The 25763-nt window shown below is 50.1% G+C and overlaps 1 protein-coding gene across 8 annotated transcripts in view; it reads right to left on the bottom strand.

The window, feature by feature from the left end:
- Positions 1 to 1145: 1145 nt before the first annotated feature.
- The window catches only part of AKNA (AT-hook transcription factor), a 62353-nt gene continuing 37735 nt past the window's right edge, over positions 1146 to 25763 (bottom strand). For 6 of the 8 annotated variants that reach the window (XM_016961514.4, XM_016961512.4, XM_016961511.4 and 3 more), the window contains 13 exons: positions 24964 to 25130; positions 24659 to 24862; positions 22975 to 23221; positions 21903 to 22009; positions 20965 to 21176; positions 15885 to 16047; positions 12743 to 12919; positions 11684 to 11799; positions 10878 to 11024; positions 8736 to 8831; positions 7033 to 7149; positions 6557 to 6749; positions 1146 to 2330 (listed from right to left, as the gene is read on the bottom strand). In XM_016961514.4, coding sequence (XP_016817003.2) covers positions 2078 to 2330; positions 6557 to 6749; positions 7033 to 7149; positions 8736 to 8831; positions 10878 to 11024; positions 11684 to 11799; positions 12743 to 12919; positions 15885 to 16047; positions 20965 to 21176; positions 21903 to 22009; positions 22975 to 23221; positions 24659 to 24862; positions 24964 to 25130 — 2199 coding nt within the window. In that variant the 3' untranslated portion in view covers positions 1146 to 2077. Of the gene's footprint in view, positions 2331 to 6556; positions 6750 to 7032; positions 7150 to 8735; positions 8832 to 9031; positions 10645 to 10877; positions 11025 to 11683; positions 11800 to 12742; positions 12920 to 15884; positions 16048 to 20964; positions 21177 to 21902; positions 22010 to 22974; positions 23222 to 24658; positions 24863 to 24963; positions 25131 to 25763 lie in introns of those variants that run through there. The other 2 variants (XM_063787561.1, XM_063787562.1) reach the window with 2 other exon arrangements.

Raw genomic sequence — 25763 nt, 5'->3', positions numbered from 1 at the left:
GTCCCACAATGTCCTGGAACTGAAGGCTCAGAACCTACAAGAAGTTTCTCCATTTCAGTGTTACTTTCAGTGAGACACCATTTTCAACCATACTCAGGAGGATCCGCTGAAAAATGAAACAGAAATGAGTCATGATGGGCAGAGCAGGGAGAAGCAAGGGAGACGAGAAGTGGGGAACATGGAAGAAAAAGCCACGTGAAGAAGAAACCAGAGGTCAAGAGAAAAAGAATCATGGAGGTAGAGGAAGCAAACACACATAACAAAGAATGTGGACTTTGGGTCAGACCAATGTGAGTTTAAACCCAGGTTCTCTCCCAAACCAGTTTGGGCAGATGGCCCATTGGAACCCCACTCTCCTCATCAGTAAAAGGGGGGCAGAGTGAGGGTCCTGAGGGTTAGCACATGGACTGTGTGAAGCAGACAATGCCCAGTGCTTAGCACCGGAATCAGGGTCTACCAGGTGCTCCCTAAATGGCAGGTGCTGTTTGCTATTGAAAGTACTGGAAGGCTGGGCGCCATGGCTCACGCCTGTAATCCCAGCAATTTGGGAGGCTGAGGTGGGTGGATCACCTGAGGCTGGGAGTGCAAGATCAGCCCAACCAACATGGAGAAACCCTGTCTCTACTAGAAATACAAAATTAGCCAGACGTGGTGGCGCATGCCTGTAATCCCAGCTACTCGAGAGGCTGAGGCAAGAGAATCACTTGAACCCGGGAGGCGGAGGTTGCAGTGAGCCGAGATTCCACCACTGTACTCCAGCCTGGGCAACCAGAGCGAAACTCAGTCTCAAAAAAAAAAAAAAAAAGAAAAAAGAAGAAAGAAAAAAAAAAAGAAAGAAAGGAGCACTGGAGAGTCCAGGTGCATACTCTTGTAGACAGCAACTTGCTGTGTGCCTCATTTACATCTCTGGCCTCAGTCAAAAGGGACTTGGCTAGGCAGCCCCACCTCAAAGCCCTCCGCAGTTGAAAGATTTATGGTTCTGAGATAGGCAAAGGGGGAAAACTGGAGAAACAGAAGCCACCAGAGGGAGGCAGGCAGAGCACCCAACAGGTCCCCTGGGAAAGGGCTTGGCTGGGCATCAAACCTACCACCCCATAAACTTGACATTGAAGGCAAAAGTTAATGACATACAGCAGAGACACGGATGGCTTTGGGTATTTTTTTTGTCTTCTTTTCTTTTTTTAAGATCAATATTCATTCTTCATTTGCCCTCGTAACGAAAATAGATTTTTAAATGCCTCAAATATACAAACATCATTGATGCACACACATTCCAGAAATGCAGAGGTATGCTGCTGCCACGGGGTAGGGGTGCGGGAGGCAGCCTGGCTTCATGGCCGCAGACCGTGCCCCAGCCCGGGCCTGGCAGGTAGCTGGCCACTGATAAATGCCACTGGGATCCTAGGAGAAGCTGGGGACCATGCGTGAGGTACTGAAGGGGACCATGGTGGATGGCATCCTGGGCACTTTGTAGCTTGTCTGAGGGAAAGGCCTCTGCTGCCATAGAAAAGCTGGACACATGTCACCCTGGGGCCCTGACATCCTAAAATGCCCCACTGACTACCAGTCACTAGGAGAAAGGTCTCCGGCTATGCCCTTCCCAGTGATGCTTGCCCCAGAGTGACTGGTCACAGGTGGGGGACAGGTTTGCTCCAGAAACCATAGGCCTTTCCTTTCTTGTCTGGCCCCCTAAGGAGGACCCAAGATCAGGAAAACTCCCCAGTTTAAAAAAATATCTGTCCATCTGTATATAAAATACCTATTATTAGCTGGAGTTGCGCACATGCAGGACCAGGAGAGACTGCCTGAGGTTCTGCCTGGATCGAAGGAGGCCTCGCTCACAGCACCTCTGTGAGGGGACTGGTGCTCCTGGGAAGTCACTTCTCTTGGTGACAGAGCTGACACCCCCTCCACTTGGAAAGCACAGGGACTGAGCAGGCAGGGCCTGTGCTGGAGGGAGACCCTCCTGGTGAGGAACTATGCAGGCCTTCTGGGCCTCAGCAGCTCCACCCCACTCCTGGCCTGGCAGGCCACCTGCCCACCCACCCACTCATCTGCCTCTGGGTCCCCAGTGAAGTCAGAAGAGGCAGGAGCCCCGCAGGCTGTGAGCCTGGCGCAGGTCGGCCGACAGCGAGCTTCTCATCTGCCTGGTGGTGGAGCGGACGCTCTCGGCAGCCTGCACGGCCCGGCTCAGGGCCTTGTTGAGCTCCTCTAGGTCGCCCAGGTCGAGCTGGATGGAGTGCCGGTGTCTCCGGGCTGGTGGGGGAGAGGCTGTGGGCGGCCACTTGGTGGCTGGTTGGGCTGAGGTAGGTCCTGCGGGCGCATAGTACCTGAGGAGAGAAGTGAGTGGGCTCGTTACACATGGGGAGGGCTGGGGACAAGCCGAGGAGCACCGTGTGTGGGGTCGACCCACTTCTAAATCCCAGCTGGGCCACTGGCTCCTACTCTCTGGGTCTCAGTTTCTTTACCTCTAAAATGGGAATAATGGGCACACATCCAGGGATTTCTCAGAAAGATGAAGGAAGATAACATGAGTGCCTGACCCAGAACAGGTGTTCAAGGACAGGAAGTTCAATCTACCTGTTCATCTGATTTACTGCCCATCTAGTACATGCCAGCCAGCGTGCCAGGCTCTGGGGTTACAGTGGGACAAGAAAACATGGACTCCTGCAACCTTCTTGGAGCCGGATCTTGGGAAGGCCAGGATCACCCTAGGCTTGATAGCAAAACCCCCTCATTGAAGAATATCTGGGGGTTCCATTTGCCAAGCAAGGGGTGCTGGAGAAAGGCAATAATTAATAATTAATAATAGTAATAATAATAATAATAATAGGGATTCTGCAGGAGTGGGAGGGTCTGGCCCCATGTCCTGGGAAGTGGGTAGAAGAGCATCCTTCCTAGCCCAGTCCTATAGGAATGTGAGCTGTTGTTTTAAAGTGCTCTGGGAATGGGCTGACAAGCCCATTGAGATGAAGCACGGATTTCCCTAAGAGGTGACAATGGCATCCATCAGGGCCACTAAGTTTAGGGTTCAAGGAAACCAGCAGTGGGCAAGAGGGGGTGTGGCCTCAGCACTGTTAAATAAAGGGTGTGTGTGGTGGAGGAGGGAGATAAAGAAGCATGGACCTAAATCAGGAATAAGTTTAGGAGGACGCAGCAGAGTCATTCATTGGCATCTTGCTTGGCACACTGTAAACTCTGACTTTATTCCTGAGCCCCCCCTGTCTAACTTGCATTGTTATACAGTGTGTAGAAACAGATGATCCAAACAGACATTTCTCCAAAGGAGCTATTCAAATGGACAATACGTACATGAAAAGATGCATATCCTTAGCCATCAGGAAATGCAAAGTGAAACCACTGCACACCCCCAACATCAAAAAGGACAGATAGCAACAAGTGTTGAGAAGAATGTGGAGAAATTGGAATCCTCAGCACTGCTGGTGGGAATGTAAATGGTGGAGCCACTGTGGAAAACAGTCTGACAGTTCCTCCAACAGTTAAACCCAGTGCCTAGCCCAGGGCTGGCATCCTCATCTTTGGTACCCATGTACCAGTTGGTGCCTTTATCTTTATTTTACAGATGAGCAAAGCGGAGCTCAGAGAAGCTAAGTGATTCAGGAGGCAGTAGAATGCACCAGCCTTAGCAGCTCAGGCCCTGGAGCCCTGCCCCAAATCCCAGTCATTCTGCTGGGCTACTCATGGGACTCTGGACAAGCTAAGTCACTTTGCAAGGCCTCTGTTTTCCCACCTAAAACGACCACAGTTAGCAACCTCTCAGCTTAGAGCTGATGGAAAATTCAGGTAAAAAGCTGGCACTGCCTGGCTCCGGTAAGTGCTCCATAAACGTGAGCTCCTAAGACCCAGAGTCAGACAGCTGGAAGGGGCAGCCATGGGTTCACACCTGGGCCCGACTCTCCCCACATATCTAATGTGTGCTAATTGGCAAGCAGCAGATGCTGATAAAATAATCTGAACTGTATGAACGGGCTTCTTGCATCCCAAAAACAGCAGCCTGCACTCCCTCCTCTAGGGACTGTCTGGTGTAAGTAACTACAGAGGCTCCTCAAATTACAATGGGGTTATGCCCCTATAAACCCGCTGTAAAGTCGAAAAATCATAAATCGAACCATTGTAAAAGTAGAGACTGTCTGGGCTGGGTTTTCATACACCCCCATCTTCTGTTAATTTGATGACCAACTTGGCCTGAAAGTTACCCAAAACTCTCCCTAGGGCCAACACTGAAAAAGTCCCTCTGGGCTGGAAAGTCTCGGCTGCAGGGGCTATGGGGCGGCTGCCCAGCAGGGGGCAGCACAGGCCCACTCCGCTTTCCAAACTACACTGGTCTCAACCACTGGGCCTGTTCAGTCCTGCTGACCAGCAGCTGGAGAAACTTCAGGGTGTCACCAGCGCAAATTCTAGCAGCATTAGAAGCACCATCATTATTGGCCAACTTCTATGTACTATGGGCTTTCCATGCATTAATTCATTCAATCCTCAGCACAACTCACTTCGCAGAGAAGGAAACTGAGGCATAGGTATAACCCGCCCATCCTGACTTGGAAACAGCAACCTGGTGAGTTCTGCCCACAGGCCTGAGCCTGGAAGAATGTGAAATGGGGCCTCAGGAGAAGTAAAGACTCCATGGCTACCGTGGGGTCACCAAATTCTGGGCAAAAGCTTTCCCGATCAATGAGTTGGAACACTGGCAGGCGCTTTCCCCCGTGTCTGCTGGAGGTCTGAGCATGCAGCATTGGTTCTCATCTCTGCTGGAGTGGAAGATTCCTTAACGACTTGCTTAGACTCAGCTGAGAGGGCAGCAAGAAAGCAAATTTACATACCGGGCGCGGTGGCTACACCTTGTAATGCCAGTGCTTTGGGAGGCCAAGGCAGGCAGATCACCTGAGGCCAGGAGGTCAAGACCAGCCTGGCCAAAATGGCGAAACCCATCTCTACCAAAAATACCAAAAAAATTAGCCGGGTGTGGTGGCACACTATTGTATTCCCAGCTACTTGAGAGAAGGAGGCATGAGAATAGCTTGAATCTCAGAGATGGGGGTTGCAGTGAGCCAAGATGGCGCCACTGCACTCCAGCCTGGGCGACAAAGCCAGGCCCTGTCTCAGAAAACACATATACATAAAAAATTTTTAAAAGCACATTTATAGGCCTGGTACCCGAATAGAGGACCAGGGCTGCATGGCGCCTTGGGTCCCTGCTCCACCAAGCACCAGCCCTCACAGTGACGCAGGTCCTCACTGCCTACACACCCAGGCTTCTGGCAACACAGCCACTGAAGACATCCAGTCCCAATCGACTCATTTCACAGCAGGGGAAGCAGGCAGAGAAGTAGCTGCTGACAGCTGAGACAAGAAGACAGGTTTCCTACTTCTGGGGACTGGGCTTTTGTCCCTGCACAATCCTATCATGTTGAACCCACTTTTACTCCTTCTTCTTCCTATTAGTGACAACACTGAGCAACAGCAACATTCTCTGTGATGGCGAAGCTACTGTTTGCTCAGCAATGAGCACGTGACCACATGGCACCACAAACTCCACACACTTCTCATTTGGTTCCTGCCACGTGCCACACTTAATCCTCACACACAGGATTAAGTACGTGGTTGAGACTCTTCCCTCATTTAACAGACGGGGAAGTGGAGGCTCTGAGAGGAAGTTAGTTTGCCAAGGCCACAGTGCTACTAGGGGGCAGATGGGACTCCACGGTAGCTCTGGCCAACTCCAAACCCAAGCCACTTCTGTCTCGGCTGCCCTGCCTCTCCTGGCTTGACTGATGTTACGTCCAGAATCTGTGCAAAAAGTCCTACAATATTCCCGACCAGGACTCCCCAAAGATGTCCAGGTCATCAAAAACAAGGAAGGTCTGAGGATCTGTCACAGCCGAGGGGAGCCTAAGGAGGCATGACAATCGCATACCACATGGGATCGTGGATGGGATCCTGGAATAGAGACAGGACTTTGGAAGAAAACGGCCTGAAGGAACTACGAACTTCAGTTACCAATAATGTATGGATATTGCTTCATTAACGTGGCCAATGTGCCACATTAATGTAAGATATTAATAATAGGGGAAACTGTTTGTGCAGGAGTGAGGAGGATTGTGGGAATCTCTCTGGACTATCTGCTCAATTTCTCTATAAATCTAAAACTGTCCTAAAAAATAAAGTCTATTAAAAAAAACCCAGTGCTCATCACTTACTTGCTGAGAAAACCCATAAGGAAAATGGAAGATGGCTAGGATTCTCAGTCTCCACAAAGTTATAAGCTCCAGAGGGCAGGGCCCTCTTGCTAGTCCCCTTCACTGCTGGATCCCAGGGCTGAGCACTCTCCTTGGTATATGGGTTTGTTGAGTGACTATATGAGTGTTGGCCTTGTTGAGTGACTATATGAGTGTTGGGCTCCTACTGCATGTTATCTACTCAGGGATAAAACACAGGAGGAGTATACTGCATCTCAGCTGCCCCACCCAGGTCTGAATGCTAACATATTCAGTGATCTACAGAAAGAGGCTGGGAAGGTCAGAATGAAGGCTCTTACACAGCGGCAGGTGGATAAGGCATGATGGGAACCGAGGAGATGTAGGCACCAGCTGGAGGGGCTGGTGCTGGGGGCGCTGTTGCCAGATACCACAGTCCGGGGGGCGGGCGTGGCGACGACCCCGCCTGCTTGCTCCTCTGCTTGGGGCTGGGAGTTGAAGGTGCTTTTCTCCTCGTGGTGGCCTTCTCTGCCCCTATCAGGGAGGGAACAGCACAGAGAGACAGAGTCTGACCACTTGGCAGATCCAGCCAAAGATGGAGGGTCCACCCAGCCCTTCCCCTATGAGAGCTGGACAGGCCCTACCCTGTGAGACTCCATGTTGGGGAGGTCTCTCTTTGGGGACCAAATCCTCTGCCCCAGTTGCTCTGTCCCAGACTGGAACAACAGCTGCCCCAGTTAAACTCACCCAGGTCTAATAACCCTGGTCAAGGAGTGCTGAGGGTCTGGCTAAGAGAAGAAACAGTATTTGTCCCTACCAGAGGTGGCTGAGCCTGGACCATCTGCCTCTGGGGGAGAGCCAACTTGACCACACAGGGGACACTGAAGGGTATCAGCGGGAGGCGGTCCCAGTGGGTCCCCTGTGACAGCACCACCTAGAAGAGGAGGAAGAGATGTCAGGGGAGGATTACAGCTAAATCATCAGATCAGGAGCCCCCATGCAGGCCTTCTGCAGCACTGAGCTCTCCTCGGGACCCACTGCGGAGGGGACAAGCTGCCTCCATCTGGGTGATGACATTGACAACAACCATAACAGTGAGAGCAAGCATTTAGTGAGCCAGGCCCTCTGCTAAGGGCCTTCCTGCATTATTTTATCAAATCCAACAAGCCACTGGGCTAGCCACTGTCCTCACTCCCCCACTTTACAGATGGGGAAATTAAGGCTCCAAGACGTCAAGTAATTTGCCAAGGGTCTCAGAGCTGGGAAGCAGTGGTCCTTGGATCCTAAGCCCGGGCTCTCCCAAATGCAGCCCACCACCACCCCCCAACCACAGTGAGACAGAGCCATTCTCCATGTGGGAGTGGCCCACAACAGTCCCCTGGGGAACCAGGGGGGTCAGTAGGGGCAAAAGGGAACAGGAGGAGAGTGGGTGCCATTGTTCTCTTCCCACATACATCCCCAATGCCACACCTGGGTGAGTTCCAGGGCTGGTCTGTTTCTCTTTCAGGCCTTGGCTCAACCACCACTCCCTCTGGGAAGCCCTCCCACCCACCCCGGCAGAGTCAGGCACCCCCCAGCCCCACTCGTGCTCCCCTACCCCAGCTTTGGCCACTCTGCTTTGTTGTGTGTTCCTTGGGGACGGGGCCCAGGGCCCCATAGGGGTAAGTGATGAATGAATGAATGAATGAATAAATGAATGCATGCAGGCATGAACGGAGAGGCCTGTCAGGACTCTAACACTAGCACAGGAAGAGCATAGTGGTGAAAAGGTGGGACTCTGGAGTCACAAAGACCTGGGTTCAAATCCTGCTTCTACCACTTGTAAGCTGTGTGCCCTTGGGCAAGTTACTTAATCTCTCTGAGCCTTGGTGTCCTTGTCTATAAAATGGACGTAATAGTACTGCAGTACTTAGTTCATAGAACTGTGGGGATTAATTTATGCAAAACCCTTAACATGACACCCTCTATAGAGAGGGACTTAATAAATAGCAGCTCATTATCATCAGTCATTATCATCACTATTGCTTGAAAAGTCCTAGAGACCATCTCTTCCAATCCTTTCATTATAGATGTGGTGACTGAGGTACAGAGAAGTCAAGGAACTGGCCTAAGGTCACACAGCAAGTCAGTGGCAAAACTGGGACTAGAACCCATTGCCTGGATTATCGGGCCACTGCTCTCTCTGCCACTCCTGTGGACTTGGGGGAAAGTATGAGGGGCGAAGGGAGGATGGAGGGGAGAATAAGACATAATCACTGATGCCAGGTCCCCTGCTGCCTGGAGCCCACCTATCAGGACCCTTCAGGAACTTCTTAAATCAAGGAGGGTGGCTTCAGGCAGCAGCACCTGAAGCAACAGATGTGACGGCAGGACACCCAGAAAAATCCTCTTCCCTGGTCTGTCCCTATAACCCACTGCTAAGTTCAGGGCAGGCCAGATCTTGTCAAGTACACACTCCCCTGAGGGCAAGAAGCTGCAGCCATAGCTGCCTGGGCCAGTTTTCCAGGTGCCATTCCTTACCCGCATCCTGGGTCCTAATGGGCCGGCAGTGGGGACAGGAGACTGTGCCATTGCCTTTTGGGACCGCCTTAGGGGACAGAACATGGTATTCGTGGCCTGGGGAAAGAAACCAGAACTGTCAGTATCAGCCCTGTGGATGGATGCAAAATAGAGGAGGATTCTGGAATAATGATCCCCTCTTCCTCCAAATGGTTTTAATAGTCTCTGTCTCTCTCTCACGTGTGCACACGGTGAGTGTGCATACACACATCATGTGTAAAATATGTACATATTTAAGTATGACACACATACACACATATACGTCACCGAACATCTTTGTGTCTGTTTATTGTAAGCTTTTTCCAGACTCCTATTCTGTTTCATCTCAGATCCTAGAACCAGCTGAATCCAGTAGCAACCAACACACCCAGGCTAAGTCAGGATTTGAAAGCAGGCCAGGAAGAAACGATAAGCAAAGCAACAATAAGAAATGAACAAGTGATGCTATTCCCCACACCCCGACTTGCTGGTTTGGATCTGAATGGCTCGGGCACGGGGTCAGTGGTATTTTCTCCCCATGTTCTGAGTGGCTGTAACATGGGGATAAACATAGCGCCCATTTCACAGGCTTGTTGGGAGAACTGAACGGGGCCGTATCTGTATCGTGCTCCGCCCAGTGCCTGGTAGATGGAAAGCAGTTGATGTTATGAGAAAGCTGGGCAGACTGTGGCCTCCTCACCCAGCCCCACCACCTCCTGCCTTACCCACCCCTGAGTTTCAAATAAGGCCTTCTGGGTGACACCTGAAGCCACTGTGGAGCGGTCTCATCATCTCATTTCCCTCCTGTGCTGTTCTGGCTTTGTGTATGTGGAGCTGAATGTAATTGCTCTTATTTTCCCGACGCGACAGATGAGGAATCTGAGGGTCAGAGAGGCTCAGAGCCATTTTCTGTGAGACTGACTTCAGAGTCTTTGGTTTTGACTTCTATATTCTCTTCCTCTCATTGTGTTGGAAGCATTTCTCCAGGTTAAGCTCACTTTTAAGGGTCGAGATCACCTTTAAAGGCTACATAAAACCTCATCCAATGATATCATCTCTTTCCTTTTGCTAGTAAGTCCACAGAGAGATTGTCCGGTGAGCTTGGAGGTGTTCCTGCTACTGTCGTTTCTAACTCCTTGGCCTCTGTCCACTCCCTCGTTATGCTCCATGGAGCAGAATGTGCCTCTGGCCTCTTGCCTTGTCCCCAGAATCTGAGGTCAGCAGCCCTCCCTCTTCTGCAAGGTGTCTGTGAGAGATGATGCCTTTACTATAATTACCTATTGGTTATCATCTTCTCTGCTACAGGCAGATTCATGAAGGTGAGAACCATATCCATATATATATATTTATGTATTTTTGAGACAGAGTCTCACTGTCACCCAGGCTGGAGTGCAATGGCATGATCTTGGCTCACTGCAACCTCTGCCTCCTGGGTTCAAGAGATTCTTGTGCCTCAGCCTCCCAAATAGCCGGGATTACAGGCACCCGCCACCACACCCAGCTAATTTTTTTTGCATGTTTAGTAGAAACGGGGTTTTGTCACATTGGCCAGGCTGGTCTTGAACTACTAATCTCAGGTGATTCTCCCACCTCGGCCTCCCAAAGTGCTGGGATTAGAGGTGTGAGCCACCACACCCAACCCATATTTTTGTGTTAATGTTATAAGCACTTGAAATGCTACCATGTGTCATCTCAAGTCTTTACTCTGTGCCAGGTCCTGTTTCCTGAGACACAGGGGCCCTCTGGAAATGAGAACCTGAAGGAAGCCAGGTGCAAATGGCACATCCAATTCAGTGTCCACCCTGTATGCTCCGAGCCGGAAAAGCGCAGGTGATCAGAACTTCTTTAGGATCGACCAGCTGAACAGACTTCCCAGAACCAAGCATGGGCCCTGGCAAAGGGGAGGCGTCAGAAAGTGTTTGCTGAATGAATGAATGAATGAATGAATGAACAAGTGCACTGAGATTCATGGAGGCAATGCTCCCTGCTGGTTTTCGTATCACAGAACTGATAGAAAATGATATTTGAATGGCCCACTGGGTATATGGAAAGGGCTTCTCATAACAGAGGAGCCCCCGCTGACGCCAGGAGCTGCACCCATCCCGGCCCTCCCTCCTGACCTACCTGTGTATTGGCCCCGGAAGGTGACCCTGTCTGGCCATCCAGCACTGCCCACCCCTCTCTTTCCATCCCGAGCTGCCTGTGGACTGTCCTTGGTGGTCTTGCTCTTCTCAGAGAACAGTGGTAGGGAGGGCAGCTCAGATTCTGAACCTGGGGTAGAAAAAGTGGGGCATCAGAAGGGGCAAGGGGTGGGGGTCACATTTCTCAAGGAGTGGGTATACCATGAGTTTAGGCTCTGGGGTGGATGCCTGGGTTTTAATCCCCAGTCTCCCCCTTAGGAGTAACAGCTGGCATTTCCAGAACCCTGCCCCCGTGCCAAGCGCTAGTCTAGACGCTCTGTGTGTGCCGTGTTGGGCACCTTCACAGCAATCCCATGATGTGGACACTGTTATAACTACATGGTGAGCTGTCCCTTTAACTGCTCAGAGCAGGTAAACAACTCAGCCAAGGACAAGTGGAGGGGAGCTTGCTGATCCCGGCTACTGACTCCAGAGCCCTGATCCTTTAGCACATCCCCTGCGCTCACTGGGCTTCAGCGCCCTTATCTGTGAAATGTGGATAATATGACCATCTTGCAGTGGAGGTTAAGCAAGACGGCAGCTACAAAGCCCTTACAGACACCCTACACGCAGTAGGTGTGCAGGACGTTAGAAGTGCTCTGTGCTTCACAGCACTATAATATCCTAAAACAGATGCACAAAAACCCTTCTCCAAGTTTCCTTGAATACTGTTGCTGTGGTCCCTGACCACTGAGCCAACATGCTCAGACTGTGGCCTCTGGAAATCAGCCTTTGCTGGTGGTCACTTACTCAGGGACAGTCGGAGCACCTCCCGAGGCACTGAGGAAGACCTGGCTCGCTGCCTTCCTGGAGGGACAATCTGCTCTTCACCTCTAGGCTCACCAGGCAATCTCTCTGTGGATTTACTAGCAAAAGGAAAGAGAGATGATGTCATTGGATGAGGTTTTGTGTGGCCTTTAAAGGTTATTTGTGAGAAGTTCAACCTGGAGAAATGCTTCTAACACGATGGAAGGAAGAGAGTATAGAAGTCAAAGCCAGACTCTGAAGTCAGTTTCACAGAAAATGGCTCTGTGCCTCTCTGACCCTCAGTTTCCTCATCTGTCAAGTGGGGATAATAACAGCAATTACCTCAGAGGGTTATAAAAAGATTAATGAGAAAATGTTCATAAAACCCTTCATCAAGTACCCTCCCATAGAAAGACTCAAAAGAAGCCAGCTGATTTTATGTCATTGTCATAAATGAACAAACACCGAATTAATGGGTGAGAGTGAAGGCATCCTGGCAATGTTCTAACTCTTTGGTTGGGTGGTGGGTCCAGGGATATTCATTGTATTATTCTTTATTATTATTATTATTATTTTGAGACAGAGCCTCTCTCTGTTGCCCAGGCTGGAGTGCAGTGGCACAATCTCAGCTCACTGCAACCTCCGCCTCCCGGGTTCAAGCAATTCTCCTGCCTCAGCCTCCTGAGTAGCTGGGATTACAGGCGCACACCACCACGCCCAGCTAATTTTTGTGTTTTTAGTAGAGACAGGGTTTCACCATGTTGGTCAGGCTGGTTTCGAACTCCTGAACTCGTGATCTGCCCGCCTCAGCCTCCCAAAGTGCTGGATTACAGGCATGAGTCACTGCGCCCGGCCTATTCTTTATTATTAACATAGAGGTTTATATATTCTTTTGTGCATCAAATACTGCATAGTGAACAAATTCAACAGTGAATGAATGAATGAGTGAGAGAGGGATGTGGCAGTGCCTGAGTCCATATGTCTGGGGAGAGCCAGAGGCCAGCCAAGACTATCTTCTGTAGCTGCCACCAGGACAGAGGTGGGAGTTTTGAGGTCACCCACCTGCCATAATGGGAGGCCCAAGTGGCTGGGGAGTCTGCTGGCCGGCCGCGGGTCCGGGCGGGGCGGTCAAAGGCAGATGCTGGGTGTGTCGGGCTGCCCTGGAGTGGCCGGTGCAGGCTGTCCTCCAGCCGCAGACGGAGCCGGGACACCTCTTCTTGCAGCTCACAGATGGCCTGGCTGGGGTTGGAGTGGAGACAGAAACAAAGAACAGAGGCATGAGGAACAGAGCTGCAGCCACCCGAGTATGCCAGGATGCGGCAGCCTTTGTCCCTTCACAGCAGGCACAGGGTCTATCTCTGCTGTCAAATGATTCTAGAACTTTCCTGTGTGACACTTTTCTTGCTATACAACTTGACACATTTCTGAGTTCATGTCCCTGTGCATTCAGTGAACAAAACAGAACCTTTCTTTGAAGTTTTCTCTTCCTAACACACGGGGTCTGAGTGGCTGTTCAGGAACACCAGTGACAAATTCTCGAGATGGAGACAAGGATGCAGCATAGAGAGGGCCCTAGCTACAGTTCTGCCATAAAATACCAACCTTCACTCTCTGTCCAGGCCCAGCTCCTCTCCCTACCACTGTGCAAGCCCATCTCTCCAGACCTGGCAGAAGATGCTTGTCCACCATCTCCCCACACAGACAGTGAGCCGCCAGCGGACAAGAAAGAAGCGGGCTTCCTGTCTCATAACCCCTGAGGCCCTGCACCTTGTGGATGCTCAGGAAACAGTACTGCAGTGGATCTGGGTTCTGACACAGAGCAGAATAAAGCGCTGTGAGTGGAGAGCGGACAGGGAGACAGCTCGATGCTTCCTAGCACCACCTGAACCGGGAGGGCTGACTAAGAGCAGGCTGGAAGCTGTCTGCAAGACTGTAGTAAATCCTAGTGAAACCCCCAACATGGTCCAACCTCCAGCCACCAGCACTGAGGGAGTAAATCCTGTCTGTGTTTCTCTCCAATCAGTCCCTGCATCTTCAGGGTCTCGTTTTGTGGGCATTGCTGGCACTGCAGCAGACAATCCTACCCAGATACCCCTCCCCACAAGACCCCCTCAACCACGGAGCAGCATTAGAGCCAGGCTCAGCAAAGCCACCCTCCAGGCGGATGCAGGCTCCACATCTACTCCTTGGTCTGGCTTCTGGGGTGGGAATTCCCACTGGGGCCATTCTTGCCTGGTGGCCCCTGGACTCCTGGGTGAGTATCCCCTGGTGCCGCCTCCAGCAGACATGAGCGCTCAGATGACTGTGTCAGAAGGAGTGGAGGCCTCTTCCTGGCTGTGCCCCAGCACTGAGTGTGTGTGTCTGAGGGCAGCGGGTTCCCTTGGTAATCCCCAGGGAGACGCTTGCTGGTGTTTCTGAGGCAAAGCCACGAGGGCAAGGGTGGGCGGTGACTACTGGAGAGTGACATCTCCCCGCCCCCAGTTAACTCCTGCAAGGGAGAGCTCTGCCTCCTAGTCAGAAGGCACTAAAAAAAAAGACTTACCAGGCCGGGGGCATGAGTCAGCCACTTGGGTATCTCAGTCTCTCTGATGTAACTCTTTAGTTTCTTACCGAGTGCCAGCAGGCACTTAACATTCATCTTTCTCTGCAAACTTACTCCCCTGTCTCTGCACATGGCAGCAGCATCTACCTGACTAGCCAGACAGAAATCTGAGTCACTCTAGATCCTCTCCTTCCCTGAACATCCCTGAAGTTAATTAGTTACCAAGTCTCATGGGCCCAACTTCCAAAATACCTCTTCCCAAATGAATCCCTTCTTCCCCTCTGTAGGGGCCCTCCCTGAGAACCCAGTTCCCATCATCTCTCTCCTGGATGTGGCAGCCTTCTCAGCAGTCTCTTGGTCTCCGTTCTCACCCTGCCGGTGGCCAGAGAACTCTAAAACATAAACCTGCCTACGCTACGTCCCTGCTTAAAATCCCCTTCCCTGTCCTCTCAGCCTTTGTGCACTCATGGAATATGCAGTGAATGTCTCCCCTTACCCATGGCCTTCAGGCCCTGTAGGATCTCCCATAGGTCTCTCCTCTCTACCCCTCTCTTCCTTTACTGCTCAACACTCCACCCCCTCACACTAGAGGATCTGGCTGACCGTTTAGCTCCCCCAAGGTGATGGGCACTCTCTCACCTCTAGGCCTTTGCACATGCCATTCCCTCCACTGAAGATACTCTTCTACCTCTCTTCCTTCTGATGTCTGCTGAGATACCACTTCCTCCAGGAAGCCCTCCCTGAAGCCTCTAACCGGACCAGATGCTCCTTCGCTGTGCTCCCACAGTCCTTTAGTCCTCTGCCATCATGGTATTTATCACAATGGAGGGCACTACTGCCTGTTTCTTTGTCTGTTCATCCTACAAGATGGTAAGCTTTACGAGGCCTAAGATAGAGTCTTGTCCACTATTGTATTCCCAAGGCCTGGCATACCCTAGACAAACAAGCCTCTAATTCCTCCACTGATGTCAGGGGAGGCTGCAGGGGTAGACTTACTAAACTCAGACAAGGAAGCCAAACACCAGCAGCTGGACACAACTTTGCACGTAGGCAACATGACAGCCTCATGCCTGTTCGAGCCAAAGAAACCTTGGCTGGGCCACCATCGAGCAGTCTCCCCAGCGCATCCCGGGACAGACACCCACTCCAGCAAGGGCGTGTGAGTGATCACTGGCCAAAAGCAACTAAGAGGAGGTGTGAGAGAACTGACCAAGCAATTTTACCATTTCCGTTCAACCAAGGAAGTGGAACTTTCTTAGTAGAAAAAATGCACACGAACCAAAAAAAGAAAAGAAAAACTCAGAAGGCAGTAGCTTCTTGGTCCATACAATCAATGGGCAAATTGCAGAAAAGATAGCCCTAGAAAGGACAGGCTTGTCTCGGAAAGGAGATGATGGAGAGAGAGGGGAGAAGTGTCAGCACCAGAAAGGTGAATCTTTAGGTCATATTCCACTGGCTGGAGAAGTGTGTCCTCGATGTCTAGATCAATGAGGTCCCACAGAAACACTGGGAGCTGGGAGGCAGGACACCTGGGTCCGTCTGCTCCTACCACCACCATCTGTGTGAGCTGGGCAGGTCTCCACCTCCACCTGCTAACACGTCGCATCACGCTCCCGTCTGTATGATGAGCTTGAATCCCCAGGATCCAAGTGTCTAACTTACTCTCGCCCTGCCCTGGTGAGCAGGAAGCTGGGGATGGTCTCTGTTGGTCCACGGGGTAGAGGCGCAGCGGCAGGGGCGGGGGCTGGGGGTGGGCTGATTGTCTTCTTGGGAAGGAGCTGTTCAGAAATCCGTTTGTGCCCCTCAAACTCTGAGCCAGGAACCGCTAGGGAGGCAGAGAGAGAACCCAAAGTGAGTTTAAGCAGAGAGAACTTCCAAGCTCACACTTGTGCAGGTGGAATGATGGGGGAAGTGAAGAGACAGTGCCTAGTTCAAGGTCACAAAGGAAGTTCCTGATGAGGCCAATGACCCACACTGACCTCCAAACCAGAAGATCTAGATTTTGCTGGGAGTGTGGGGTGCTGAGCTGGGCCTGCCCCGCTGTTTCTAACCAGAAGCCCTCCTCCCACCCACCATGACACCATCCGAGTCTTCAGGAACTTCCCCTGCAAAGAATTAATCACTTCTTCACTTGGGTTCCCCAAGACTTGATCACCTTCTCACCATGTTGTTGTGGGGCTGGCTTCAGAGCCTCCTCTGAAATTATAGTCACCTCTTTCCATGTATGCATGTTTCTGGGGAGAGCATTAATAACTTTTAACGAATCTCCCAAAGGGATGGGTGACTAAAGGTTAAAAACCACTAATCCGGCCCCTGCATTAAAAGCAATGAACTGGCCAGACATGGTGGCTCACGCCTGTAATCCCAGCACTCTGGGAGGCTGAGACGGGAGGATTGCTTGAGCCCAGAAGTTTGAGTCTAGCCTAGGTAATATAGAAAGACACCATCTTTGCAAAAAAAAAAAAATTATATATATAAAAAAATTAGCTGGATGTGGAGGTATGCCCCTTTGGTCCCGGCTACTTGGGAGGCTGAAGCAGGAGGATCGCTTGGGCCAGGGAGGGCAAGGCTGCAGTGAGCCATAATGGCGACACTGCACTGCAGCCCGGGTGACAGAGCAAGACCCTGTCTCAAAAACAATAAAGAAATAAATAAAAAATAAAAGCAATGAAACCCTTGGAATACTACTCAGCAATATAAAGGAGCTAACTATTAATACACAGAATAATCTAGATAAATCTCCAGAGAATTATGCTGAGTGAAAAGCCAATCCCAAAAGGTTACATAGTATATGATTCTATTTATAGAACATTCTTGAAATGATAAAGTTATAGAAATGGAGAACAGATTAGTGCTTACCAGGGGTTAAGGACAGGCTGGGGGCAGGAGGGAAGTGGGTGTGCCTATGAAAGTGTAGCATGAGGCTTCTTGTGGTGATGGAACGTTCTGTATCTTGACTGCATCAATGTCAACATCTGGCTGTGACATTGTACTACAGTTTTGCAAGATAGTCTCACTGGGGAAAACTGAGTAAAGGCACATGGGATCTCTGTGTATTATTTCTTATAACTGCATGTGGATCTACAATTATCTCCAAATAAAAAGTTTAATTAAAGGCTGGGCGTGGTGGCTCACACCTATAATCCCAGCACTTTGGGAGGCTGAGGCGGGTGGATCACTTGAGGTCAGGAGTTTGAGACTAGCCTGGCCAACATGGTGAAACCCATTTCTACTAAAAATACAAAAATTAGCTGGACGCAGTGGTGCACACCTGTAGTCCCAGCTACTCGGGAGGCTGAGGCTGGAGAATCACTTGAACCTGAGTGGTGGAGGTTGCAGTGAGCTGAGATTGTACCACTACATACCAGCCTGGGGGACAGAGTGAGACTCCATCTCAAAAAAAAAAAAGTTTAATTAAAAACGTTTTTAAAATAATGAACCAGCTGGGCGTGGTGGCTCATGCTGGTAATCCCAGCACTTTGGGAGGCGGAGGCGGGCGGGTCACAAGGTCAGGAGTTCGAGACCAGCCTGACCAACATGGTGAAACCCCATCTCCACTAAAAATACAAAAATTAGCCAGGCGTGGTGGCGCGTGCCTATAATCCCAGCTTCTCAGGAGGCTGCGGCAGGAGAATCTCTTGAACCCGGGAGGTGGATGTTGCAGTGAGCAGAGAGTGCACCATTGCACTCCAGCCTGGACAACAGAGCGACACTCCATCTCAAAAAAAAAAAAAAGAGGAAACTTTTAGGCAAAGCTAATCTGAGGTGTCAGAAGTCAGAACAGTGGTTATGTTTGGGAAGCAGGTAGTGACTGAAGGGGACTTCAGTGAGGTTCTGGGGTTCAGATCATACTGAGTTTCTTGGTGTCTGTTCACCTTATAAAAACTCATCAATTTAAGTTCTTTTTGGTGGTTTTTAATTTCAATAAATAATTCATGTGTATTTCTAAAGGTCAAAAACTGAATCACATATAGATTTCATAGACATGGAAAGTGTTTATAGTACAATTTAGTGAAAAAAGGAGGTCGCCAAATATTCACATATAAAATGATCTCATTTTTTGTTTTTTTTTATGTTTTTTGAGATGGAGTTTTGCTCTTTCGCCCAGGCTGAAGTGAAGTGGTGCAATCTCAGCTCACTGCAACCTCCACCCCTGGGTTCAAGCCATTCTCCTGCCTCAGCCTCCTGAGTAGCTGGGATTTTAGGTGCCCACCACCACGTCTGGCTAATTTTTGTATTTTTAGTGGAGATGGGGTTTTGCCATGTTGGCCAGGCTGGTCTTGAGCTTCTGACCTCAGGTGATCCACCCGCCTCAGCCTCCCAAAGTGTTAGGATTACAGGCGTGAGCCACCGTGCCCAGCCTCATTTCTGTTTTAAGTATAGTCACGCATCACTTAATATTGGGTATAAGCTCCCAGAAACACATTGTTATTCTGTTTCCCCATGTCACAAACATCATAGATTACCCACACCTATTACATATGTGAGGTAGATGGAATAGCCCATTATTGTAGGCTACAAACCTCTACAACATTGCCTGCTGAATACTGTAGGTATCTGTAACACAATGGTAAGTATTTGTGTATCTAAACATAGAAAACAGACCATAAAAATATGGTATAAAAGATTTTTAAAATGGTACACCTGTAAAGGGTCCTTACCATGAATGGAGCTCGCAGGACTGGAAGTTGCTCTGGGTGAGTCAGTGAGTGAGTGGTGAGTGAATGTGAAGGCCTAGGACATTACTGTACACTGCTGTAGACTTTATAAACACCATACACTTAGGCTAAATTTACAACATTTATAAAAAAGTTTTTTCTTCAATAATTAATCAAGTTTAACTTACAGTAACATTTTTACTTTATAAGCTTTTTAAATGGTTTTTAACCTTTTGACTCTTTTGTAATAACATTTAACTTAAAAATACATTGTAAAGTAAAAAATATTTTCTTTCTTGATATCCTTATAAGCTTTTTTCTATTTTTAACTTTATTTTAAAAAACTTTAAAAACTTTTCTGTTAGAAACTAAGACAAACACACACACACACACACACACAGACACACACATCACAGACACACACACACATTAGCCTAGGCCTGTATAGGGTCAGGGTCATCAATATCCCTGTCTTCTACCTCCACATCTTGTTCTTCCGGGGCAATAACAGCACTGTCATCTGTGATAACAACACCTTCTTCTGGAATACCTCTCGAAGGACTACCTGAGGCTATTTAATAGTTAACATTTTTAGGCCGGGAGCGGTGGCTCATGCCTGTAATCCCAGCACTTTGGGAGGCTGAGGAGGGCGGATCATGAGGTCAGGAGATCGAGACCATCTTGGCTAACACGGTGAAACCCCGTCTCTACTAAAAATACAAAAAATTAGCCGGGCATGGTGGCGGGCGCCTGTAGTCCCAGCTGCTTGGGAGGCTGAGGCAGGAGAACGGCGTGAACCTGGGAGGCGGAGCTTGCAGTGAGCCGAGATTGTGCCACTGCAGTCTGGCCTGGGTGAAAGAGCGAGACTCTGTCTCAAAAAAAAAAAAAATAGTTAACATTTTTAAAATAAGTAGAAGAAATACACTCTAAAATAATGATAAAAAGTATAGTAAATACATAAACCAGTAACAGAGTCATTAGTTATCAAGTATTATGTACTGTACATAATCGTAGGTGCTATATGGTACTTTTTTTTTTTTTTTTTTGAGACAGAGTCTTGCTCTGTCACCCAGGCTGGTGTGCAGTGGTGCGATCTTGGCTCACTGAAACCTCTGCCTCCGCCTCCTGGGTTCAAGCAATTCTCATGCCTCAGCCTCCTGAGTAGCTGGGATTACAGTCGTAAGCCACCACACCTGGCTAATTTTTGTATTTTTAATAGAGATGGGGTTTTGTCATGTTGGCCACAGGTGATCCTGGCCTTAAGTGATCCTCCCACCTTGGCCTCCCAAAGTGCTGAGATTACAGGCATGAGCCACCATGCCCGGCCTGTACTGTACTTTTTTTTTTTTTTTTGATACAGAGTCTTGCTCTGTCACCCAGGCTGGAGTGCAATGGCACGATCGCAGCTCACTGCAACTTCCACCTCCTGGGTTCAAGCAATTCTCCTGCCTCAGCCTCCCGAGTAGCTAGGATTACAGGCACCTGCCACCATGCCTGGCTAATTTTTTGTATTTTTAGTAGAGACGCGGTTTCACCATGTTGGCCAGGCTCGTCTCGAACTCCTGACCTCAGGTGATCCACCCGCCTCGGCCTCCCAAAGTGCTGGGATTACAGGCAGGAGCCGCCGCACCAGGCCGGGACTGTACTTTCATGTGACCGGCAGCGCAGTAGGTTTGTTTCCACCAGCATCACCACAAACGTGTGAGTGAAGTGTTGCTCTGCACTGACTGCAACATCGCAACCAAAGGAATTTTCAGCTCCATGAAAATCTTATGGGACCACCGCCGTGCACGCTGTCTGTCGTTGAACAAAACGTTGCTATGCAGTGCATGACAGTACGTGTAAACAAACACACATTTACATCGGCACAGAGAACAGCTCACAGGTTCTACACCAAAACGTCAGCACTGATGGTTTCCAGAGTATTTTTTTTCCTTTTGTTCCCTTTTGTCCACGTTATCTGTAATTTCAAATTTCAGTACAATGAACCTGGCTAATATGTCATATCCTAAAGGGTTCTGCAAGTTTTTCTATTTGATTTTTCAATCCATGCAGTTCTGTCCAAGTCAGACTCCTGCACTCACCCATCTCGGCTGCCAGTGTCCGCTCCAGGCTGAAGTTGGGTGCCCTCTGCCGGAGAGGCCCACTTGGGCTGGAGAGGTGCCTCTGTGCTCGGCTCCGGGGTGTGCTGGACTCTGTGGCTCTTCTGGGAATCAGAGAACCCCTGGCCTTGGGGTAGGAAGCTCCATCCCTGGGCACAGATGCAGCAAAGGGCTGGGCTAATGTTCCTGCTGTGCTGGGGGACCGTGGAGGAAGGGACACACAGGGGTCACACAGAGTGAGACACTCAGGTGGCAGCATCTGAGCCCCTCCACATGCTAACCCAATAAGCTCCCATCCTTTGTAACTTTGCATCTCGGGTGGTACAATATTTCCAAGGACACACACACATTAGATGCCCAATTCTTTGTAAACTGTACACTGGCCAACCCAATATGCAAAATAATAAAGCTCAGTTTATGTGTAGAATACATAAAGAGAAATAGGATTTCTAATCCTTCCTTTGCATGCACCCTTGGGTTGCCATGTGGGCCTCCTGAAGGGCCTGCACCCAGCTTTGGAGGCTCCATCCCTCCACTCTTCACCCCTGTCCCCTCCGCCTTCTCCCTTCCCTTTGGGTTCCATGTAGCCACCCTGAGTGCCCTTTGTCCTTGTCTTCTGTTCACCTCACAGTGCCCTCCCTGTAGTTTTTAATTCATTCACCCATTCATTTGCTCAACAAAAATGAATTTCCCAGTCTGTCGCTAATTAGCTATGTGAGGCTGGACTAGTTACTCCCCTCTCTGAAGCTCTGTTTCCTCTGTCCATAACACGGGAACAAGAAATCACGGTTAGGGGATGAAATGAGGCCCTACGAATGGACAGACCATCCTCTCTTATTCTGGGCCATCGCAGGCACTGTGATTCCCAGGCTGTCCCAGGAATGTGGCACTGACGGGACAATGGCGGGATCCCGGGATACCTGATGTGGGAGAGCCGGTGCTCTGGAGTCTGGGTGAGGGGTGAAACTCTGCTTGTTTCTGAGCCCACAAAGCCACTGTCTGTCTCTGGGGACGCCATCCAGGTCTCCTGAAAGAGGCAGTATCCCTTTATGTCTGAGGAATGTGTCCAAGGCACACTGGGAAGCCCTTCCCAAATCATGGCCTGGCCTCACCTCCCAGAGGCTCACACCCCAGGGATGCTGGCCCAGCTCCCAACAGCCAGGCCCAGGAGTGAGGGCTCTCAGGCTCTCAGGCCTCAGCACAAGAATCTGGCTACCAGCAGGGACTCTGCACCCCAGGAGGACGCTCAGCAAGTGCTGCCTCCCTGAGGGGTGGCAGCCAGAGCCCTTGGGAGAGACAAGGCCATGGACAAGGACTAGCAAGGGGAGAGGGAGAAAGCCTTATTTCCAGTGTCTCCTGGCTTAGGCCTAGAATACTATGGTCTTATCTGACAGTGGAAATGCTCAGGCCCAAGGCTTTGGAAAAACGAGACCATCAAATATGTACAGGTCCTACCCGCTGGGTTTAACACACGGCACAGAGAACATAAACAGAGCAACACAGGTGCCTGCCCTCGCTGAGTTCATGTCTAGTGCAGAGAATCCTGACCATGGGCTCATTAGGACTACGGAAGAGTGTATGTGTGTGTGTGTGTGTGTGTGTGTGTGTGTGTGCATAAGTGCACATGCATGCATATATATGCATTATTCTATGACAGTCACATTTCCATAGTGGCCTGTGACTTTGCAGCAGTGATGTCTGCTCTAAAGAGCGTAGAACTAGTCTCTCCAGCTGTGATGGGCAGGCTCAGAGAAGTATAAGCAATGGGTTGCAAGCTCTAAGAGGAGGAACAAGAGCTCCGGAAGAGGGACAGGTTTGGGGGGTGACACTGAGCATAAGTCCTGCATGTCAGGTGGGATTGTGGCTGGCAGGGACAGGAGCAGCAAGTATTCCAAGAAGGAATAGCACAAGGAAAGACCCAGAAGCAGAAAGTTGAGAAGACCCAGGAATGACCCTGAGGTTCTGGGCCCATTCCCCCATGTGGAGACTTACCTCCAGGTGGGGCCCACCGCCTCGGTGCAAAGGCTTCTGTGGAAGGCGCTCAGAGATGCCGCTTCCCTCCAGGCTGGTCATACTACTTTGGTGGGATGCTGCAGACTTGGTGCCTGGAGGGTGGGGTGGCACGCCAGGGCCTGGAGGGGCTGCCTCAGCCTTGCCCAGGCCTGACATGTGCCCGTCTCTAGCCAGGGATGCCTGGAAACATGGTGGCTTCACAGATACCATCTTCTCCATGGCCTCCCTGGCATGGGAAGAGAAGACCATCCTTGAGTTCTGCCAGGCAGCCCTGACGCAGGGGTTGGCCTGTCCTGGGAGCCAAGCAGCCCAGGGCACAAGCTCTGGAGTCAGACATCCCTGGCTGCCCAGCCTGGTTCTGCCACCTTCTAGCTGTGTGACCTAGGGCAAGGCACTTCCCCTCTCTCAACCTCACTTTTCTCAACTATAAAATATGGATGCCAACAAAACCCACCCAACACCAAACAGGAAATGTTAAAGCAGCATTTCCCAGACTTAAGGAGTTTGCATACCACCTTCCCTATTTCAGGCATTTCCATAAACTTCCATCTACTCCAAAGATTTTAGATCACTATTCAAAACAGAAGATCAGTGTGTCATGTGACAAACAGAAACTAACTTTGAGGATAAATATAAGAAACCTGAATATTATCATATACTAGATAGATCCACTTGCCTGCTAAATGCTCTAGGCCTTCTGTGCTCTCATACTGTCTCTCTCTCTCTTTTTCCACAGAAGTTCAAGAGAGGCATTAAAGACACCACAGCTCTCAGTAAACTATCACAAGGACAAAAAACCAAACACCGCATGTTCTCACTCATAGGTGGGAATTGAACAATGAAAACAAATGGACACAGGAAGGGGAACATCACACACCGGGGGCTGTTGTGCGGTGGGGGGAGAGGGGAGGGATAGCATTAGGAGATATACCTAATGTTAAATGACGAGTTAATGGGTGCAGCACACCAACATGGCACATGTATACATATGTAACAAACCTGCATGTTGTGCACGTGTACCCTAAAACTTAAAGTACAAAAAAAGAAAAATAAAAAAGACACCACAGCACTAACTGAGACTTTCTCCTTGGCATCATTAGAAGGTCAGAGACAGAAAAAGAGAATGATATTCTTTTTTCTTTTTTTTTTTTTGAGACAGGGTCTCACACTATCACCCAGGCTGGAGTGCAGTGGCCCGATCTCAGCTCACTGCAACCTCCGCCTTCTAGGCTCAAAAGATTCACCTGCTTCATTCAGCCTCCCAAATAGCTAGGGCTATAGGCGTGTACCACCATGCCTGGCTAATTTTTGTATTTTTTGTTGAGATGGGGCTTTGCCATTTTGCTCAGGCTAGTCTTGAACTCCTGGACTCAAGTGATCCACCTGCCTTGGCCTCCCTCAATGCTGGGATTAAAAGCATGAGCCACTGTGCCCAGCTGAGAATAATGTTCTTTAATACTGCATGTGTCCTACTGAAAATCATGTCCCACACTACCCAAAATCATTTCGAGGGCTATCAGTGGTATACATTTCACACTTGAAGAGGCAGGACAGGTAAGCCATGTCTAAACTGTGAAGCGCTGTCTTATTCACTCTGACAGTGATCACCCCTGTGGTTTTAGGGTGGAACCAAACATTCTGCAGGAAAGGCTCAGTGACTTACTCCAGGGGAGCCCCATGACTTTTCTCAGCCTGCACCGGGCACTGCCTTGGGAGGACCCTGGTGGCCTCTGCTTTCCCTGGAGTTGCAGCCACCCCATCAACTTCCAGGGAGTCACCTCCCCCCTCTTCCTCCTCCTCCTCCTCCTCTCCTTCTTCCTCCTCCTCCATTCTCATGGCTTCTGGGAGAGACTTCACACTGAGGTACCTGCAGAAGAACACACAGAGGGGCATGACCTCTGCCCAGTGGGGGACAGCCAAGATCCAGCTGCTGGCCAGACACCCTGGTCAGGTCCAGGTGGCACTCACCGCTCCATGAGGCCATGGTAAACTTGCTCCATCTGCAGCTCCTTGTGCCTGAGTCGGGCCAGGGGGTCCTGTGGCCTGTCCTCCACCTCACTGTTGCCAGAGCTCACCTCCACATTTACGTGCAATGGGCAGGGGCCAGTGCTGGCGGCGGCAGTGGTGGTAGCAGGCTGGGGTCAGAAAGAGGGACAGACAGAGATTCAGCAGACAGTTAAACACCACTTTTAAGCACTTACCTCCTGCCAGGCTCGAGCTGTGGGCTGAGGGGAAAGAAGCACATTAGACTCACTAAGCCCACCACCCTTTTATGCATGTGTAAACTATGGAGACTGGGCTGTGTGGTCTTCGATACTGGCTGCCATGAATTGAGCACCTGCTATGTGCCAGGCACCATACAGATATCATGTCACAACAATCCCACCAGTATCTACGATTATTACAACCCATTTTATAGACAGGTAACTCACGCTCAAATGATTTGCCCAAAGTCAACAGAAACAAGGAGCAGAGTTGAGATTTAAACCTAGATTTCCTGCCAGAGTTAACTCTCCTGACCCCCATCCATTCCAGCATGGCCACCCCAGCCCCCTGCAATACCTTCACTGCAGGAGCATGAGGGTCCCTCAAGATATTGTACTCAGGTTTTCTCCCCATTCAAGCGTGTAGTGGCACCTGGTAGAGTTTTCCTACCCTCTAGGCCAGAGCACAGCACAAGATTTTCCCCAAACCATAGGGCCAGCATGACCTCAGCTGTCAGGGATGTCCTACCAGTGTCCCACCCTACCCAGCATGCCAGGCTCTCT

The sequence above is a fragment of the Pan troglodytes genome, chromosome 11 (genome assembly GCF_028858775.2).
Source record: "Pan troglodytes isolate AG18354 chromosome 11, NHGRI_mPanTro3-v2.0_pri, whole genome shotgun sequence".
Classification (NCBI taxonomy): domain Eukaryota; kingdom Metazoa; phylum Chordata; class Mammalia; order Primates; family Hominidae; genus Pan; species Pan troglodytes.
This window is presented reverse-complemented; position numbering and strand designations above follow the sequence as displayed.